Source organism: Papilio polytes, unplaced genomic scaffold (assembly GCF_000836215.1).
Source record: "Papilio polytes unplaced genomic scaffold, Ppol_1.0 DF824358.1, whole genome shotgun sequence".
Lineage (NCBI taxonomy): Eukaryota > Metazoa > Arthropoda > Insecta > Lepidoptera > Papilionidae > Papilio > Papilio polytes.
Genome location: NW_013524846.1, coordinates 134,781 through 155,002, shown reverse-complemented (window position 1 = coordinate 155,002; position 20,222 = coordinate 134,781). Strand labels below are relative to the sequence as shown.

Genomic DNA, 20,222 nt, shown 5'->3' with positions numbered 1-20,222 from the left:
CAGCTCGCCCGCCTGCCACACCAGCTCCTCCAGCGCCTGCACACTCCACACTCTCACTCGCATTCTCCCCACATCGGCGACACCCGACACCCTCGCCGATACACTCACACTTACCAATCTCAAGTCGATCCACTGCGGGTGGTCATAATGCAGTGTACCGTCGAGGTCAGACGTCAATTGTGTGCTATCTATTATTTTAGGCAGAGCTTCCAAGCTGATCATGGTCGTCTGAAATAAAGGATTTATCAATTTTTCTTTGTTAGTCGTAATATAAAATACAATGTACTAAAATTCGTATCTCACCTCAAACTTGTATTTGTGTGAACCGATGGTTGTGCGTTGCTTTTGCCAAAAATTATCAGGTTTAACTACCAGGGCCTGATGGACGGATGAAGAAAAATGTTCTTGCAGAACTTTCAAAATAGGTTTAATAGCAGCCCACGCCGAACCTCTCATATCAATCAAGATGGTAAAGCCATGCGTCTTCACCGAATCGCTAAAACAAACAAATAGTTATGGTGAATTTTAATGACTGCAGAATTATAAACATTAACAATCAACAAAGGAAAATATTACTTTAAAAAAAATATTAATTGCCCTGGTCCTTGAATTCATTGGCATCTTAATTGAGACTGTCCACATTTCAAACTTTAAGCTAATCCACAATTTCTAAATACTCTTATCATAACTCCTTAAATACATGTTAACCTATTTAAGGAGCCAATGAAAAACATACATATAAAACTAATATTATTTAATAAAAACAGTAAAGTCATATTTACAACCTTTATTAACAAATTCAGTAGCAGCAAAATGTTTTTCATTATCGAATAACTTTAACTTTCATGTGTGCATATACAAACTCCTTTGTTACAATTTGTGATTCATACATGTCACTTGATTCCTTATTGGACACACGGCATAACATTCACTCATAACTATCATTGGCAGTTTAGTTACCAGCACTTTTAATAAAATCTTTTGAAAGATCTCATGAATTGATAGATTGGAAGATGTTCATCATGTCTGCGGTTGTATCAATGTAATACCTGGGTATGGTCATAAGGTAGTGCAGTAAACGCCTATAGTCATCAGGAGCCACCCTGTCTCGCCTGGAGTTTGCGGGGAACCATATGATGGGTCCCCCTCTGCGGTCCAGGCCGCCGGTGAGCGCTGCCACCCGCTCCTGCAGCAGGGGCAGCACGTCCAGGGCGCGCGCTCCTGCCTCCATTGCGCGCCCCCCACGCGCCGAAACGCGGACCCGCTTAAACAAGCCTGCAAATACACTTCACATTTATTACTATGCAAAATGCATTCTTTTTAAATGTTTTTACTCAAACTTATTATGTCTGTATAGGCAAAAGCATAAATAACAGTGAATTCTAGAATTTACCAGCACAACCTAAGGTTAGTATAAGGTTACTATTACTTATGGTCAAAAGCCAAAAAGTTGTCTTTATTTCGAGCGTTGACTACCTTTCACATGATAAATAATAAGTTTTTCTTTAAAAGGATATCAACTGGTGATAAATAGTTGAATAAATTTTAGTAGAAGAAACAACAAAAGGACAATTTGTTGTTTTAAATAAGTAATTAAATAAAAAGATATAGTAACAGAAGGAAATTAACCCACAAAAACTGTTTATTGGTTATAATGAAGCCAGTATCATTAAGAAAATTGTAAGGTTATCACCTCATATAAGTACAGGTTCTAAGCCCGTCACCGAGGACAAAGAGTAAGCTGATATAGAAAATACCAAAACATTACACTATACAAATAAAACTTTTCTGGTATCATGAATGGGGTTCTTACATACAATTGCATTTTCAAATTTTTTTCTGAATCTATGCGTTTCTAGGTTGTGCTATAACTTAACATCTGGTACACTACTACAAACAAACATTAATGCACTATTTTGAAAGCATTTTATTGATTCTACTTTAATACTGTTTCTTCCAAACTTCATTTGCATATAATAAATAGGCAGTTTCTTTGTCTATTACATGGTGAAGCTAAAAAATGATATTATTTACACTGACTGACACCTTCTTCACATAAAAAACATATCAAGTTATTATAATTACTATAAATTGTTTTATAATAGGTGTAGGATCCAAACTTGTAATTCTCCATTTCAAAAACTTTATTGTACAGGTTGTAATTTGTTTTGTACTAGTTTTTGTTAATTAATATGTGTAATTAATATGTGTAAAGTTTGAAAATGGATTATTGCGAATAAAAGAAATATGTGGTATGCCTGCTATTGGCATATGGTAATCAATGATGTATTTAATATATTTTTTATAACTGGCCAGCAAGAGTTGCGTTTACTTTTGTTTTCTATTTAATAAGCCTACTTTTACTACTAAGTCTTGATGGAAACAAAGACATGAAACTTTATTTACTTCAAAAAACAAAACTAAACATATAAGTGCATAATGAATTCGTTTTTATGCAATAAAACCCTTAATGTTTTACGAAAAAGACCAACGCCAAGAGAGGCTTTGGGTGTATACAAGATTGAAGCAAGCGAAAAAATTATGATTTCACAGTAAAACAAGCCGGTCATCTATATGATTATCATGTACATCATACTAAAGATTTTTTAACAATCGTGGATGATAAATTATTCTAGATATATAACTACATGTCACAACAAATAACCTCAGACAGACATCAACTTAAACTAACCGTGGTGACTCAGGGATGGTAATTAGTCATACATAAGGGTTCGGCACGCATTATTGTCACTTTTATTATCTTCACTAATACATTTGTAGAAAAATATACTCATTTAAGCTCTAAATCTTAATAAAAACACAGAATCTATGCATAATGACACTAAGTAACACGAACAACCACAACTACAATGGCGCGTCAGGGATGCTTCAAACTTCAAACTTGAAAAAAAACCGATGATGGTAACGGACCACCAGGATCACATTCATTAATTTTTCGCAACCATGTTATGGTTATGAAATTATTTGGACGAAATAAACAAGTTCGTCGCCGCTATTTTATTGCATCTTTTAATCTGAAAATAATTTTAGATGTCTTGTTCTAAATCTCGTCAGTAAAAAGCGTTTTACTAGTTTAAAATAATCATTAGAATTTCCGTAGAAAATCTTATTTTATACAAAAAAAAACAAAGAACGTGCAAAGGATAAGAATAAAAACCATAGTAAACAGTTAGATTTATTTTTTCAACAATTATAATGTGTGTGAAAATATATTAATTTGCTGTAAAAGATTTTTCGCAAAAGTCTTTTTTGCAAAAGATATGTGATTGTGGTTTATTTCAAACACGTACTACCATTCACTTGTTCAAATATAAAATTCTTTAAATGTCCACTTTGTAAATTTCCATGAATAGCCAAATAACAAACATTTTTAAGAACATAAGTTAAAAAAAATTAATTTAAATAAAATGTTTTTTTTTTAACAATACATATTAAGTGATCATAGAAACAACATTAATGGGATTATCTACATTTATCTAGTAATTAAAGTACCTAAATCCTGAGATTTGATAATGAAATGCAAGTGACTTTCACTTGTGAATCAGAGAATAACCGAAATGCGTACTTCAACAGTAACGTCTACTTATTTTGTTAAAAATATTTCTAATTTTGGAAAAACATGAAAATAACTACTAATTTTCATATGGCAATGTCTAACTGTCAGTTTGATTATTAAAATAAAACAATCTGTCAATTAACTGTCAATTTTACTTTAAAAATCATCAATAGCAATAGCAAATTTTTATACCTAGAATTCAGTATAGATCTTTATTAGATAATAATGTTAAAAAGAAGTGCAGTGTAAAACAACGTATACAATATCATCAATAGAATATAAGCTCTCTTACATGTTTATCAAAAGATTCGAAATTACTTCGATACAAAGAGGTTCAGAATCACTGAGATAAGTTATTTGTTTATTTTGTAAGTTATTCCTAGGAGTACTAGGAATTCATACTAGTATGATATTTTCTATAACATGCCATGGTAGTTCTATCATAATACAAAATAAAAATAAAAATCGTCATTGTTTGACAAGATTTATAAAGGCAGGAAGAACTTCAAGCACTAACCACTATAAGATATTTTTAAAATCATCATGTTTTACATATTTCACTGAGTAAAATCGTTGATTACACGATTTAGCACTTTTGATACTTGATAATTGCTCAACTAAAGCAATAATAATTTCAGGGGTTAAGAGTATAACCTTATCTTACAAAATAAAATTGAATAAAACAGTTAGTGAAGGAGTAAACTTTATTGATAAAAATTACAATCACAGAAATATTTAAAACACAATTTGTATACAATGCATATTAAATGCTGGATGGCATTTTATCAATGACAAAAACACAAAAACAAATTTAGTTATATGGAGTAATGTGAAATATTATATTGTCTGTGAAATAAAGAATATAACATTATGCTTTTTATGGATTTTTGGTAATGGAACATTTATTTTGGTTTTATGTAAGCAATATTATATGAAAATTATTTCTTCTACTGAATTAAATAATCTACTTTATTAAATGCTCTCTCTAATTCTCTACTGAATTGAATAATTTGAGTAAAACTCTACACATAACACCACACAGATAACATTTGTAAGTAGACACTCCGTAAATGTGTAATTTATAATTTTATTGATATATAAATGGTTCTAATGATTTTTATTTAACTGTGAAAATCTGATTGGTAGGATGGCAACGGGCTCTGAGCTGTCAGGCTTGTCAATGTAAATACTCCATGTTCTGGCTGACATATCAAATATACCTGCAACAGAAACTTAGGTCAATGTGATGTCACTAAAACGATTCCAAGGATCATTTAGTATGCAGGTGAATAGATTTGGGCTGAAATGGAATTTAGTCATATTATCTATTAAAATAAATGCATTTAGAAATAAAACAGTACTTTTATTTAATTTTGTATTGAATTAATGTTGATTGCAGTTGATTTTGTAGAAGTAGCGCGTGGTTTGCATTCATTGTTTGAATAAAAAAAAACTGTTTTACCAGACTATCCTTTACATCAACACCAAACATCGAAATCCATTCATCCTTTTAGGCTACAAACTCTAACAAACATCCATCCATCCATCTAAACTTTTGTATTTATAATATTCGTATGAAGTATGATAACATTAGTAAGCTTATAAAGTACTCAGTGATATAGATCTGTCAAAATCAAAATGTATGCGATCTGATAGTTCTCAGAACTCTCGCTATTTTAAAGAGGGCGCTGAAAGCGCTGAGTGTACCCAGTCTTAGGATTGTAAAACATGGGAAAGACCCGTTACGTTAACTAGATGGCGTTGTCGTCAACTCTTTTTGACCGACTTCCCAAAAGAAGGAGGTACTCAATTCGTCTATGTTTTTTTATGTGTGTTACGGCATAACTCCGCCGCTAGTGAACAGATTTTGATAATTCTTTTTTTATCCTAGGTAATGCTTGCAGGTGGGTCCCATTTTTTTAAATTTGATCTAAGGGAGGAAGGCTTATAATAACTATCATGTGTACCCTTCCCAAATAAGGTAATTCCTTGTCATGCTGTATGATATAGTTAAAGTAGGTAATATAATATGATTTACCGGCGGCGATAGTCTGTATTGGGGCGTCGAGTCTGGTCTGGAAGACAGGATAGTCTTTATAGGTGGTGTCGGAGAGAACACTCTCGATGTCGCGGCGGGAGCGCGGCGGTGCGTGGCTGTGGATCGCCTTCATCCTGGTGACGCTGCTATCTATTATGTCACCCGTCACTTCCTGCACTTTCTCACGTAGGTATCTGCAAAGTTGGTGACGAGTTAACTCCGAAACATTCTATCAACTATTTTTAATATAATATTTTATCACCTGCTCATTTCTCAATTGAAGTTTAGGTACTAATTATTTAATACATCTCTATCAGCCTTCTTGTCTATCATTATCATCTTCGTATAATACTTACGCGTTGCAATGCATCAGTGTTTCATTTGTATACTTATGGATGTTTAGAATAGATTTGTTGGCGCCAAGATCGGGCGCCACCTCGATGTTCATCAGATCTCGCTCTCCATTCTCAAATGTCCATATGACATTGGTGGAGAAACCATTGCCGATGCCCAGACCCTCGTCCAGGAGGATTTTTTCAGCATCAGCCGGAGTCCTCGCCGTCAATAAAGCTCGTGTAATGAACATGCGCGCTGGAATAGATTTTCAATTCTATAAATTACTGATAGTTCGTATATTTGTTTTATCCAATTTATAAAGAAACAGTTGACGACTTAATGACTTACGTGTATTGCCAGGTTTTAGAACGAGGGGACTGAGTGTGTTGATAGTAAAGACGAGGCCATGTTCGTTAAAGCCCATCGTGTAGCCTGGGAGCTGGCCGGCGTAGCAAAGCGATGCAAATCTCTCTTCGACAGCCTGCATGAAGAAAAAAGTTGTTAAAACAGTCGTTCTAACGTCCTCAGTTCTTTTCTGGATTAGTCCATTACTTCTTTTATGTAGTTTACTTACACCGAGTTCTCTATCTTCCGGTGTGGGTATGACATGCGCTGACATGATGTAGAAATGATTTACTGTTTCCATCGGCGCGTCTTCCGTGTGACCGAGCACCACCTGTTATAGATGTACACAATACAAAGTGAAGTCATTAGTCAGAAAATAGTAAACATGGATTTTTTTTAAGCATGATAATTTTGATGTTTACCCAAATCGCTTACGTTTTCTAATTGGGTTTCTAACACTAAGGAATAATGTATAATTACGTTTTCCGGTGATTTAAAGGCGATGTCACTGCAGCCGCCGCTGTCAACACGGTTTGAGTTTTTATCGTTGATTGTACCGATAATATCATCCATGTGCAGTAAGAACAACTGAAAAACAATAGTTTTAATAAATTTTTATTGCAATATTCATGTACGAGTATTTGTCTACGTTCTCATAAGTGTAACGCGTCTATTGTATTTTTATTAAACCATTGAGTCTTTGACTACATATATTTGTTATCTGTTTGTTCGCGTCCCAGTTTACTGTGTTTACCAGCTGATAGCTTAAGTAACCTTGATGCAATTATATCTTAATCATGCCGCTTCAAATATCTACATGTGTTGAAGACTGACCTGGTAGAAAGGAACCTTTGCACCATCAGCCACCCCTTGTATCTCCTTCACGTAGTAGGGATACCTTTGTTTCATGTTGACCAGTGTGCTGTCGTAAGCGGCGCGCCCCGCGGCTGTGTTGTATTCCCTTTCAAAGTCCTTCAACCCTTGATATGTTTTAAGAAAACTTTGTATAACGGAGGCAAAATTACGGCCCTGAAAATAAAAGTAACATTGTAATTAGCCTTTTGTTATTTAAAAAATCACCCTGATTTACTTCTAATGATAGCCATTTGTAGGTATTAATAAATTATTCATATAAATCGTAACAAATCCATAGTAAGCAGTTACCTATCAAGGTCGTTACACTCTTATAAATATTATATTTTTAATATACCTAAATATAAATATAGACTTTATGATCTTTTGAGTGTATAATTAGAAGTGTACAAAAGTGGCAATGTGTCCAGGGCAGCCGGTACCACAAGCTGAGGAGTCATCACTCAGTGCTGCTTATGCCTTGTGAAAGTTACCAGCTTGATTCCCATTTAGTTTAATCAATGGTTGATAATATATTTCCTAGGTATGCAAATATATTCAAAAATGCTCGAGTGGCTTAACCGAATAAATAATAAAGTTTTATTTGATTTGCATACTTTCCTGATGATACGTTTTTTTTCTAACAAATTACTAGTAATAAATAATAAATCAATAAAACACGCGTAATGTGTTGATAGTACTTGGCTACAACTATTAACAGTTAACCATCAAATAAGAATGTCATGTTTCGTTGTTTGATATCATATTATAACAGGAATAATTTATGCAGACAACTAGATTAGTTATCTAGATTCGTGCAGTGAATAACTTATTGTAGGTTGTAATGTTATGTAATTTTAAAATATAATTATTATTTATATTTTATTAGGTGTAGTTGATTAGCTATAAGGCGTCATATTCACGGATTTAGATGGCGGAAATGTGTATTACTACTATTTGTCAATAAAACAATTTTCAACTTTTCAACGTAAAAATTGTCCGTAATAAAAATACTATAAAGGTTTTTTATAAGCCAGTTTTGTTGCGATATCTACTACATTTATAAGAAATCATTACAATGGAAGACATTATACTAAATATGAATAAAATGTAAATTTAAATGGGAGGACCTTTTTACATATATGTACATACATAATAATTATATTTTAAACTTTACTTTTAACTGAACTAATTCTTGAAAAAGTTTAAAACCAAGACAGTTTTTGCTTAGAATTTTTAGTTTGAAGGTGAGAATAGACAAACGATGTTACTAGACACATTCCTCACTTTATGTGTTCAAGTATTAAGCAATAGTTTCAAAGTTAGGACGATGAGAACGTCTTTAACAATGCGATACTTTGAACTAATAGTTAAACACCGAAGTGAACAAGGAAAGTTTGTTATACATACTAGAAGTACCCAGCCCAATGGAAATAAAATTCCCAATGAATCGATCGTCGGCCTAAAAAATTCACATAACAATATGCGTACAACAGTAACGCTGTCGTGTCGCAGCAGTTTGCTACAGTATTAGTTGAAATAATGTTATCGTGGGAAGGGAAATGTAATCTGCGGTACTTCCTGTTTATTTCGTCGTTAAACTTAATAAGAAAATAAATAATTTAACGAAAAAAAACAATTTAACGCTCAAAAGTGTTTTTATAATTTTTTTTTTGGAGAATTAATTACATGCAAAGCAAATTCAAAAATATAATAACATAATTCTTACCACATCGTATCCGACTTCGTAATGGGAACCTTGTAAATAGATGACCGGAACCACTCGGCGCCTACCGATATGTTTCTCACTCAGAGAATTACCTGTAACAACCGTTACATCATATCAGTTCTTTTTAAATCCGGTCGCGTTCCGTTTGGAAATGATCTCATCCAGAGTTGTACGACCACTTATTTTTTTATTTTCTTGTCTTTGAAAATTCACCCTATAACTACTCATCTACATCATACTATTATAATAAAGCGTAGACACACTCTTCTTTGTTGCCTAAGATCTTTTACAGCAATATTAATTTAATAGCAATTACAGCATATTTTTGAATAATTACTATTTTTAATAAAAAGCCCTACACTTACGTCACGCCTTAGGCTATATGTTTTCACGCTATTAAACTTAGTGGGTAAATAAATTGGATAAAAATACTAATGTGGGAAAGAGACCATAAGTTGCTGCTAACATCATGGAAACAAGATTGCCATGGATTGTCATCATGTCATTTGCCATTTGCAATTAATAATTTGACAAATGTAAAAGACAAAATAAAGTTTTTATAATTTCCTGCGGATGAAGCCGCATGGGAACAGCTAGTAACTAATAAAACGATTGTAGCGTTTCTTTTGTTATTCCGTAAATCTTGTTCTGTATAACAGTTCAAAGATATTAAATATACCGAAACACTATAAGTGGGGAACATTGATGAGTTTGTTTTTCAAATCACTTTTGACAGTGGCAGAGCCTCCAATAACATATTTTGCATAAATGGACCGGTTTCCCGGTGCAATACCTCGACCACACAGACGACAAGCGTGAAATTGAAGTTATTCCGCGTTTCGTCTGATGAGTAATAATCTTAGTCCTCTTACCCTTTGCACTCTTTTCCTACAAGGACAGGATAGGGAAGGGGACGTACATATTTATATTCTCTATGTTGATGGCTGCTAGCTCGTTTGCTACCTTTTACTATAAAAGACTTGTTTTAGAGAGTAACCATATCCACATTGTAAACAATAATCCCAACAGTCAACTCAAATTTTGTTATTAATGTTAACATTAAATGTAATACAAATTTGGTTACGTTGGTCCACAATTGTTTTGACGAAGGTTCACGATAATTAATTAAACGATCGAATATTACGGCATTGTTCCCGGTGAACGCGGCCACAGGTTTCTTGTCAAATTATACCTTTTGCTTCTTTTTTGTTACAGGCGAATTATCAATCTTTGTGTTTTATAAATTAAACAAGAAATTAAAGTTTTAATTACATTTGTTTAACTGCAAAAAAAACTGTTATTACAAATAATGTTATTTTAAAGATAACTAGTATCGCATCTCATTAGGATTTCGCATTGCTTCATTCATATCTTGTTTTAATCAAATATAGTGCTGTTTTTTAATAGAACATATTATTTATTTAATATTCTACACAATAATTTAAATGTGTGCATATTGTTTATAGTAGCGCTGTGGTGCAGTACAAAAGTTCATAATCGAATTAAGATGTAATTAATAACTTACCATATAGCTCCCTCATTATGTTATAAAGACCGATGTGATATCAATGTATGTAACAAGCAAATGAATCTCGCAAGAGGCGGTCGCGGAGCCGCGGCGCGGCAGAGACTGCTCGACTCTGGCACCACGCAAACTATAATATACCTACGTACTTGATGCTGATACAGCACAAAATGCCGATCAAGGGTAAGCTGATTTACTAAATTATCCGATCTAAGAAAATTTTGTGTTAAAAATTTACCGTTTTATGTAAATGAAAAATATGCCTGACCTATACGAACTTTTTTTAAAAAAAAAACTGTTTTGAAATGCTGAATGTTTTATCTCCAATCTTGGTATATTTTGTAAGCAATATCTTATTTAATAATATTTTACTACAAATTGTTAAATAAATTAAAGCGAAACCAATGAAATGACATCGAGCTCTCAAATGTTTGTTTCAATCGAGTGTAATAGAACAAAGTGAATTTCCCGCGAGATTTTTCTTACAAACACTTCTTACTAATAACTGCACAGTCGAGACGTTGGAACAACAACTAAAAGGTCACAAAATTAATTTTCTTTATTACTTGGGTCCCGTTTCTTTATTATTTGTAACTTACTATTTAAGAGTCGAAGAAAACGAAAATTTATCTAGGAATGTAGGATCTAGGAATCTAGGATTTTAGCAAGTATTTCTATAGATTACTATAGCTATACTAATTACATATTTTTGAGTGTATTTTAGTATAGTAAACAAGACAAACTAATAGGTTTTAGGGAGTTTGACGTTACATCGAGTGACGCTATAAAGAGTTTATTCTGTAATTCAATATTGTAAAATGTAATGATACCTATAGACAGAAAGGTTTCGTATCAATTGCGCTACGCCGACATGTGCAAACAAACACGAACAGAAACCAATTTATTGAAACGAAACACTTCCTAGTGAGTGATACGGTCAGTGAGAGAACTTTTATCGCGGTGATGACGTAGGTGACATTGAAAAACTCAAGCTCTGCTGTTAAGTTTACAATGAAATCTTACTATTACATAAATAACAAAACTTCATATTATTATGTAACGTTTTTAGAATATTAAGCTTTTGCTTAAGTGTATTTTTGACTTTCATCTTCGCCATCCACATGAAATATGTTTGGATGTTGAATTTTGGTCTTTAGGGTATAGGAGAGCTTGGATATAACTTGATATTTTCAGATGCAACTATTGTCGGCTGTGATTGGTTGATACAATCACCCGTTTTCCAAAATTCTGTAGTACCATTTACTTGAAATGTAATACGAAATTTTTACAAGACATTTTTGGGGAAAAAAATCTTTGGATTTGAGTTGTAACAAATTTTAATCAACAAAGCGCTCAACAGTGAAAAAGTTTAATTCAGTTTTATAGATTGGAATAACTTAAATTAAAACAATCCAATATATTTAATAAGGAGTTTAAGGAATTTTAATAGGTTTGGAATTACGAATATCGTACTATGTGTAACACAAATGAATAACATTGTTAGCGTGTAAAAAATTCTTATGTTTGCAATTGTTCATTATATTAATGACAAAGCACCTGCCTGTGACAGTCTGTCCTGAAGGTCACGCCGGCAAATAAATCTTAATTTGAAGGTCAGATATTATAGTGTTGTCAATTTTATTAATTCCAAGCCAGATTGCCGGTCAACGTATTAATTGCAAGTTCACTTAAGTTAAAAAGCTTTTAACGTATAATTTTATTTGACTAATAAAATAAGATAGCAATAAATTCTAAAACATAAAAAATAATTAGAGAATAGATTTAAATACCAGTATCTAAGAATATATACGTAAACATATCCCATTTCTTGTTACTTGCATTGCGCAGAAAAAGATTTACTTGAAGATTATCCCAACGTCATATAACTCGTACAGTAGAAACTTTTGAGGTTTTTTCGTTCTTTGTATTAGTACAGTCGTAATGAAACCTACATTGTGTGTCAGTGGCAACATAAATACTCGTAGCAACTGCCAAGAGTCAGGCGGTGAGTTACTAAGTGCTACTTTGTGGCCATCATGTGATCATACAATTTATTTTTATTCCACTAAGTATTTGATTAGTAGTTAGTTCCTCCTCTACATAAATTTCTCACGATTGCTTACATCTATAAATAATTTCCTCCGGCTTTCATTTATGCTCTTCGCATTGTTTAGTTATCAAAGCTGGGAGGAGAGCCGCTGATAAAAACGCTAATGGGCTTTCATCGTAAGTGGTTTAACTGTGCCGTATTAAATATTTCAATGACAAACCTACTCACATACAACTAAAATAACATAAATAAATTTAGTAACATGAACGTAATTATTTAAATTGAATATTTTGACTTTTTCAAAATCCTTGCATTTTGAACATGGTCATTTATTTCAAGGCAATGTTATCTTTAAGAATTATGGGCATAGTTTGGCCCTGGTTTTGAATTGGATTTTTTTAAACGAAGCTGTTTAGATACATTTTGAAAATGAAATAGACGCACGTGATGTAACGGTTTTGTTTTTAAGTATGATTTGTGGTTTAAATCAAAGCGACAGATCAAAGTAATTTTATTTCCTTGCATTAAACCTACTAATTAATTGACAAAGTATTTAATTACATCATAATTTATCTTAAATTTCACAAATTCGGTAACGACTAGTTCAATTAAAATTGTTAATTAACATTTCTAATTAAAGTAATAAGTGCGAAAGTAAAAATAAGTTTTACTTAATACTTCTTAAACGTTTATGACTTTTTACTTAAATTGCACAGAACAGTCTAAATATAGGCAATGTTTTTGTAAATAAAATTTAAGCTACATTTATGTCTTCTACAAAGTGATCTAAAATTACTTTCAATTTAATTAAATCTTTATTTTTGTTTCACTAAGGTCAATACTTTCGCAATCGTATTAATAAGGACAAGACAAATATTAATTGTAAGTATTGAAACACAGTCAAATGTGCAATTGTTAATAAACGATACAGTTGCTTTCAAAATACAAACATTAATAGCAAAGTAACGAACAATTGACATTGATCTGATTAGAATGACTATTCATTATTCCATCTTATAACTATTTTAATCGGAATTATAAAGTGTTCAAATATTTACAAGACGATCAGTTACGCGTAACGCTCGCCACTTGGACCACATCGTACAAAGTATTCTTCGTTCGTTCATCGGTGGCCTTGTCCATGGCCTCACGCACGTGTTCGCTCATTTAACCTGTTTCGCCGACGTCATACGGTTTTTGTTTTTATGAATAGTCAAATTTTTGAATAATGATAAACATCTTGTTACCTAGTGGGAAAAGTACTCGGCTGTTTCGAGCAGGGTTAGACTTTCAATCTCGGTAAATTATTTGCCTGTTGCTTTCCAAAAGTTGTTAAACGTCTTATTTCTGTGCAAATTACAGGGTCTGACAAAAATCATTTTTGTGACATTTAAACTGAAGCTAATAAGTTAATAAGAGAATTCTTCTCTGGTTTGGTCCTAGTTGAAGAATTTATTGTTCAACAAGAAATAAAGTGCCGCCTTATGTTGAGATTTTCCATTCCTATTTACTTATTGTTAGCATTTTTCTGAACTAACATGTAATAAAGCTAATATTTAAATTCACAGCTGTCTAATCGCCAATAGTTTTAAGGTAAAGTACTCCAATGTCTTTAGTAAAGTAACTGGCCGAGTTTCCGCGCCTCATGCATTCAATTTGATTATACAGATAAGCGATGGCCCTTTTCATAATTTTAACATTGTAAACGAAGGCTTTAACCGCCTTTTTATGATATACGTATGTATGTTTTCGTATTTATGAACATTTGCCTAACTATTTAAAGAAGGGCGTGCGACCGCAATATATTACGTCGACTCAATCCGTTCGATCCAGTCTTTCTAAGTCGTATATCATAATATGATTTTGTACAATGTAACTTTGAAACAAATCATCTGCTTTTGTTGCAACTTTGTTTTTTAATGAATAGCATTTACATTGCAACTAAAATGGTGGCAAGTGTAGGTAATTTGCAATTCAAATGAGTCTAAATTCTCTAAAAATGACGTGTGAAAATTGTTTTTAGAAGAACTTCTTAACACAAACAACAGTATCTTCTATTTGCATACGGACACGAATTCATAATTATTATTATACATTCAATGGTGAGACAAAACAAATGGTTAGGATAAGTAAAAAGATAGTGTAAAATATTAATTGTTGAATAATTTGTTTTGTCAGTATGTATAGGTTCACATAATTAACATATATGTTTAATTCTTTTTGTTTATGAATATTTAAGACACAATTTTAATAACACGATTTGTAACTTTACAAACCAAAAAATCCGACTGTCCGTTCTAAAATTCCAGGAAAAAAATATGCGATATGCTAAACTTCTAAAGAACACACAGTAGGCGAAGAATCTCTTCGTATCGTTCACCAAATAAAGGAATTAAAGTCAAAGTACTGTAAGACCAACTTTTTTACAGACAATAATTTATATTGCCTGTACTAATCATTTGTCGTTGGTAATTTGAAAAACGACCGATTCTTTATTATGACCGTAACATACAAAGTGTAACAAACATATTGTTGTTTTAAAAATGATTTTGTTATGAACATGCAACATATAAAACATTGTCAGGTAAGTTGTGTAAATACTTTGTACCTATTATAAAAGTAAAACACAGTGTAATAAAATAATTAATAACTGCGGTAATCTTTTGCAACAGTTCGAAGTACAAATCGATATAATTAATAATAATAACCAGTTTCAAATGTATGCGTGAATTCATGGCTTGGAATCAGACTATAGTGAATAATTAAAGTCATTTCCTTCAGGAAAAATTAAAAGTTATCGTACAATATATAATAACTATGACAAAGATGTGAAGCTGTAAGAAGTTATTAGTGTTTTTTTTTTAATTCATTAATGTCCTTGACACGACAGGAACGAGTTGGTGAAATTAATAACAAAGTTACTCTGATATAGTTTCTTGTTAGGAGGGTGACCGTCTCAAATGGGTTAGGAAAAATAAATTGATTGGTTGTACTCGTAGTATAATACGAAACAAATCTGAATTTAAATGTAGTTGGTTATGAAATAACATTTTTGATAGTTATATTATTTTTGGTTAGTTTTCTTTTAAAATTTTCACTGAAACAAAATGAAAATGAATCATCAATTGGACGCTTTAACAATCTTTGCATAAAATCGTGATTTAATATTATTCACAAATCACTTTTGACCGTGACATCTCATTGCATGATAAGAAGTTAAAGAAATTCGATCAACGAGCGTTATAATTAGTAGTTGAATTATTCAAAACTTTTATTTACCATTTGTTGGTTTTAATAAACAGTTAAACAGATGAACATTCAATGGCTTTCTGAGTAACGACCAGTTTAAAAGTTCGTCGTCCCAGACTTCTTCTGTTATGGTGACGACGATGATATCTTGAATTTCATCAATGACATGTATATAGACAATACTGTCTAATTCTCATCATTTTCTAAAATGCAACAAGACTACATTGCTTTGCAAAAATACTTTTAAAGTTAAATTTGAGGCAAATGTCTCGTTAGTAAGTATTAAGTAATTGTGTAATAACTGGACAGGATAACGACTTTAATTTTCCTTTTCTGGCCTAGTTGGTTTTACTTGTATAGTAAAATATGATTTTTTGAATAAATTTAGCTTGAGAAGAGAACGAATACAAGTTTACGATACGGTGGGGTATCTAAGCATCATATATATTATCTTATAAAATTTCTTAGTGCCCATAACTGCGGGTAATCCCACATTTCCAGAATATCACAGCGTTTATTGCCGCATGTGAATATATAATCTACGATCAAGAGGTTTCGTTAGTGTGATTTTGATTGTGAAATAAGTTTGAGAGACACGTATAAGTAAAGAACATCCAACCATGAAGATTTTTTTCGTAGTTCGATGGCCTTTTTTGTGCAGGTAGCACGGATCCAAAAATTAGTTCCATTTACATATATGTAATGTGAGTCCTTTACATAAACAAATAATAATCTACAATTTTTTTATTAAGTCCATGAAGATCAAATTAACAAATGATTACTCGACTAAAAACCGCTGTAATTTTATGGGTAAATAAAAAACAAATCGGATGGGTTAATGAACTATGAACTGTAAATTGAATATGTTACATGCAATATATTTTCCTCAATGTAAACCTTTTTTGGCGCGTGTTGTAAAGTTTTTAAAAATCATTTTCTAAATCTTAAATGCAGAGACGACTTTTTATCAAACAAATATTTAAGTACACTTTTCCTCCTTTAGTACATAGTTATTATTGCATTACGTTATTACGTAGATAGAGGGATATTTCCCTAAAGTAGTGATTTCAAAAGGTTCTGTTTGTAATGAAGCCGTTGTCGGCGTGAAGATATAGAGGTTGTGGCCTCACTGCATATTTATTGAGAATTATGTGATGGTATATGGTGCATGGTTAGGGACATACCAGTTTATTATTCTTTTTGTGTGAATCGCTTACTAACATGTATTGAATAAAGACTCGCAACGAGCAACAGCACAGAGACAAAATATATGGAAAAGAATGGATTAAACGGGTAAAGCTTTCTAATATCGAGATGACTTGAGGTCTGTCAGATAGAGTCGAAGTGCTCTGGTTAAGAACTGCCTACTTTTTCAATTTACCTTCTGGCGATTTGGGTTGATAGGTGAAGGTGAAGCAATGACTGCTTTCTAGGAAATTTAAATATGATTAACTGGTATTTAGTCCAAAGAGAACTTGCGTTAGAAGCAGCTTTCCCGGTCTCAAGGGTAGCGTGGGAAAACTACATCGTCTTGTACCAGGTCATCGCTCTGAATGTCTCGTCCTTTCATCATTACAAAAAGTTGAAATGTGAAATAACGCGAAGAAAAATAATAAGTGAACATTTTTAAGACTCTCTGAAAACACTTCGATTGTGTTGATTGTGTAATAATTGCGAAGAAAAAAAAATGCTTTTTAAGCATTTAGAGGCACAAGTCGTCCTTCGCAATGTTTTTACAACTAAAACAATAAATAAAGAAAAATAATCAAAGATTTTAAATTAACATATATGATGATTGCGTTATTTGAATATATTAATCAATACAGGTTTACTGTGTTTTACATTAAGAAAAAACTGGAATTTTTGGTAAGGCTGGTTCTTGTATACGAGTATTTGATCTGAAACGATAGACGCTCTAAATCAATGATTTTCGTACTGGTCCGGGTAAGACAGCGCAAAATAAAATTGGGGCTTTGCATATTGAAGATGCTCTTAGAAATTTATTGACATAAAACTCTAGTAAAAACTAAAAGGAAAAGGGTAATTAATTTGTGCGTTTATAACATAATTAAAACGTATAAGTAAGATATATTATATAAACGAAAAGGTTGCAAATGTGCAAGTGGTCACTGATCACTACCGATGCGCATTATTATAATAACAGTTATAATATTATTTACTACGTTTTACTTATATTTCTTTAGGTTCACAAGCTTTCCAAATTTTAATTTGTTTACAATATGTGTGATATTTAACAAAAACTTGTTTTAATTCCAATAAATGTTTTTTTTTATATATTTCTCGATGTGTTTTAAATAACTATTTAGACAACAATATAATTACCATATAACATATTTTTTTCAAAACAGCCTTCAACAAGGATGTAATTGAAATATTGACTCATGGAAAACTTCGTGGCATAAAATTCAAGGCCGATAAAAATGTATAATAACTTACCCAAAATTAAAACAAAAAACAAACAGCACAAACTAAACAATTTTAACATTTTAATTCACTTTTAATTAAAACTTAAGCAAAAGAAGAAATGTCCGTAGCGCGGGAAAGAGGCTCCGACATACGTGAGTAGTCTTCCGATCTGCGACTTTATATAAACCACGCCGATGTTCAACAGCGCTAAATAAAAGTGAAAAAAAAAGATAAGTTGTAAATTACAATATTTACAGAATGTGAGGCCGTGAATGTATGGCGGTTTGTTTGTAACAGTCCTTCACAGGCGACAAACAATATATGATGCACGTGTTTTATTAAATAGAACTCGCAAGTAATTAAGCCACATTAGTTTCAAATTAAGAAACATTATTTGTATACTACAGAGTATGTCTTGGTAATTATTTGTATACTTTAGTACAAACATTTAGATAAGTTAAATGATGCAATTTCTTTTGGGATATTTTCTTTCATCTTATTACATCAAATGTAAAAACGTAAATACATATGCTAATTGGATGGTAGACTGAATATTCCCAAATATTTAACCAAATATTGTATTATAGATACTTTTCGTTTAACTTCGTTATTTTGATTTTATCCAATTAAAACTTTAGGGCCGATTTTATCTGTTTTTAAAAGATTGATTTTTTCATTTCAAAACAAAAATTCTCTTGGTTTCCAAGACCAAGACAACTGATTGGTTCCCATTGCCAAACAAAAGAGATGACATTATTTTAGCAAAAGTATATGATCTGTGAAAACTCACGACATACAGTACAACGTGACTCGATTTAAACATCGCTATCGTAACATTTACCATATAATATTTTGAAGCAACGTATCATAAGACAAGTAATAAATAATTTTAATAACAACATTATTTTAAAATGTTGATATTCTAATGACGATGGATATTAAATTAAACTTGATTTGTTATGTTCTTACACACTTTTACTTCTTCTCAATCCTTTAAATATGTTTATAGAGAGTGAGATAGAGAGACAGAGAGAGGGAGAGACAGATAAGTAACTGGATGCAGAATAGCAGAATAGTAATGCATACGTTACTTCAAGTAAAGAGTAGAATATTCTTTTAAGAGATACGTCGCCAACACCTGGTAATGAAATTGAAGGTTATGATGAATATGGAAGTAAATACAAAACATAGACAAGCTACTGGGCACGGTAATGAATTCAACCTAAACTGAAACTTTTAACAATGTCATTTATTGGCTAACAATACAATACTTAAGGTCAGACATTTAATTTATTACAAGTAAACCTACATTTTCAACATACTCGTATAATGCATATTAATCGATTTAAAAGTAAAACGCAAAAAAAGACAATCCACCTCTTTTTGATATCAAGGACGGGTCATCCGGACGTCGCGTGGAATATATCATATGTACCAACTTGCTTTAATTTTGATTCATTTATTTAAAAAAAGGTACATTATCAAACAGTAGTGATTGACACACGCAACGCTGATTAATTACGAGTATATCGAATGTACAAAAACTTTTAATAAAAAACATCTTATAATGTACGAGTATATCAAATTTATCACCATTCACTAAATACTATGTCGACGTCTACCATTTACGCAGTGCACGCATGTTACAAAGCGATCTTGTCATTGGTATCTCTGTCTACCCGACTTAGTTTAACTGACTTGCAATATATCTAATGGAACCCGAGCTTGGGACACCCCAAGGGTTGGTGAAATTGCACAAAGGGTGGCGTATAACGGTAGTAGGTAAGCTAACCTATGCGCCGTATTGCCCGCGGCGACGCGATGGAATATTACCAGCGATAAACGCTGGCCAATTCAGCGAACATCCCTACAGACGTGTTTGTGCCCTGATATGATATGATTGTGATATTTAATTGATATGCTAAAGATCATCGACGTAAAAATGTGTTTTCGAGTTATGATGTCTTAGTACTTGTGATCTTTATTATATCTTTTAGATACTTTAAAAAACCGACTTCCAAACAAAATACACTAAAAACAAAACAAAATATTCTCAAAAAAACAGTACACTAAAAAGTAACGAAATAATTACTT

The 20,222-nt window shown here is 32.1% G+C and overlaps 2 protein-coding genes across 6 annotated transcripts in view; both read right to left on the bottom strand.

The window, feature by feature from the left end:
- Positions 1 to 2,900, bottom strand: part of LOC106099465 (triple functional domain protein-like) — an 8,257-nt gene extending 5,357 nt beyond the window's left edge. The window contains exons 1-5 of the mRNA XM_013278027.1: positions 2,693 to 2,900; positions 1,050 to 1,275; positions 304 to 496; positions 115 to 228; positions 5 to 36 (exon numbers count right to left, since the gene is read on the bottom strand). Of these exons, the coding sequence (XP_013133481.1) occupies positions 5 to 36; positions 115 to 228; positions 304 to 496; positions 1,050 to 1,231 (521 nt within the window). The 5' untranslated portion in view covers positions 1,232 to 1,275; positions 2,693 to 2,900. The remainder of the gene's footprint in view (positions 1 to 4; positions 37 to 114; positions 229 to 303; positions 497 to 1,049; positions 1,276 to 2,692) is intronic.
- A 1,368-nt stretch (positions 2,901 to 4,268) lies between these two features.
- The window catches only part of LOC106099525, a 20,802-nt gene continuing 4,848 nt past the window's right edge, over positions 4,269 to 20,222 (bottom strand). For 3 of the 5 annotated variants that reach the window (XM_013278108.1, XM_013278115.1, XM_013278123.1), the window contains 8 exons: positions 8,878 to 8,969; positions 7,131 to 7,325; positions 6,777 to 6,884; positions 6,526 to 6,627; positions 6,300 to 6,432; positions 5,972 to 6,206; positions 5,616 to 5,809; positions 4,269 to 4,797 (listed from right to left, as the gene is read on the bottom strand). In XM_013278108.1, coding sequence (XP_013133562.1) covers positions 4,685 to 4,797; positions 5,616 to 5,809; positions 5,972 to 6,206; positions 6,300 to 6,432; positions 6,526 to 6,627; positions 6,777 to 6,884; positions 7,131 to 7,325; positions 8,878 to 8,969 — 1,172 coding nt within the window. In that variant the 3' untranslated portion in view covers positions 4,269 to 4,684. Of the gene's footprint in view, positions 4,798 to 5,615; positions 5,810 to 5,971; positions 6,207 to 6,299; positions 6,433 to 6,525; positions 6,628 to 6,776; positions 6,885 to 7,130; positions 7,326 to 8,877; positions 8,970 to 10,402; positions 10,481 to 18,158; positions 18,313 to 20,222 lie in introns of those variants that run through there. The other 2 variants (XM_013278092.1, XM_013278099.1) reach the window with 2 other exon arrangements.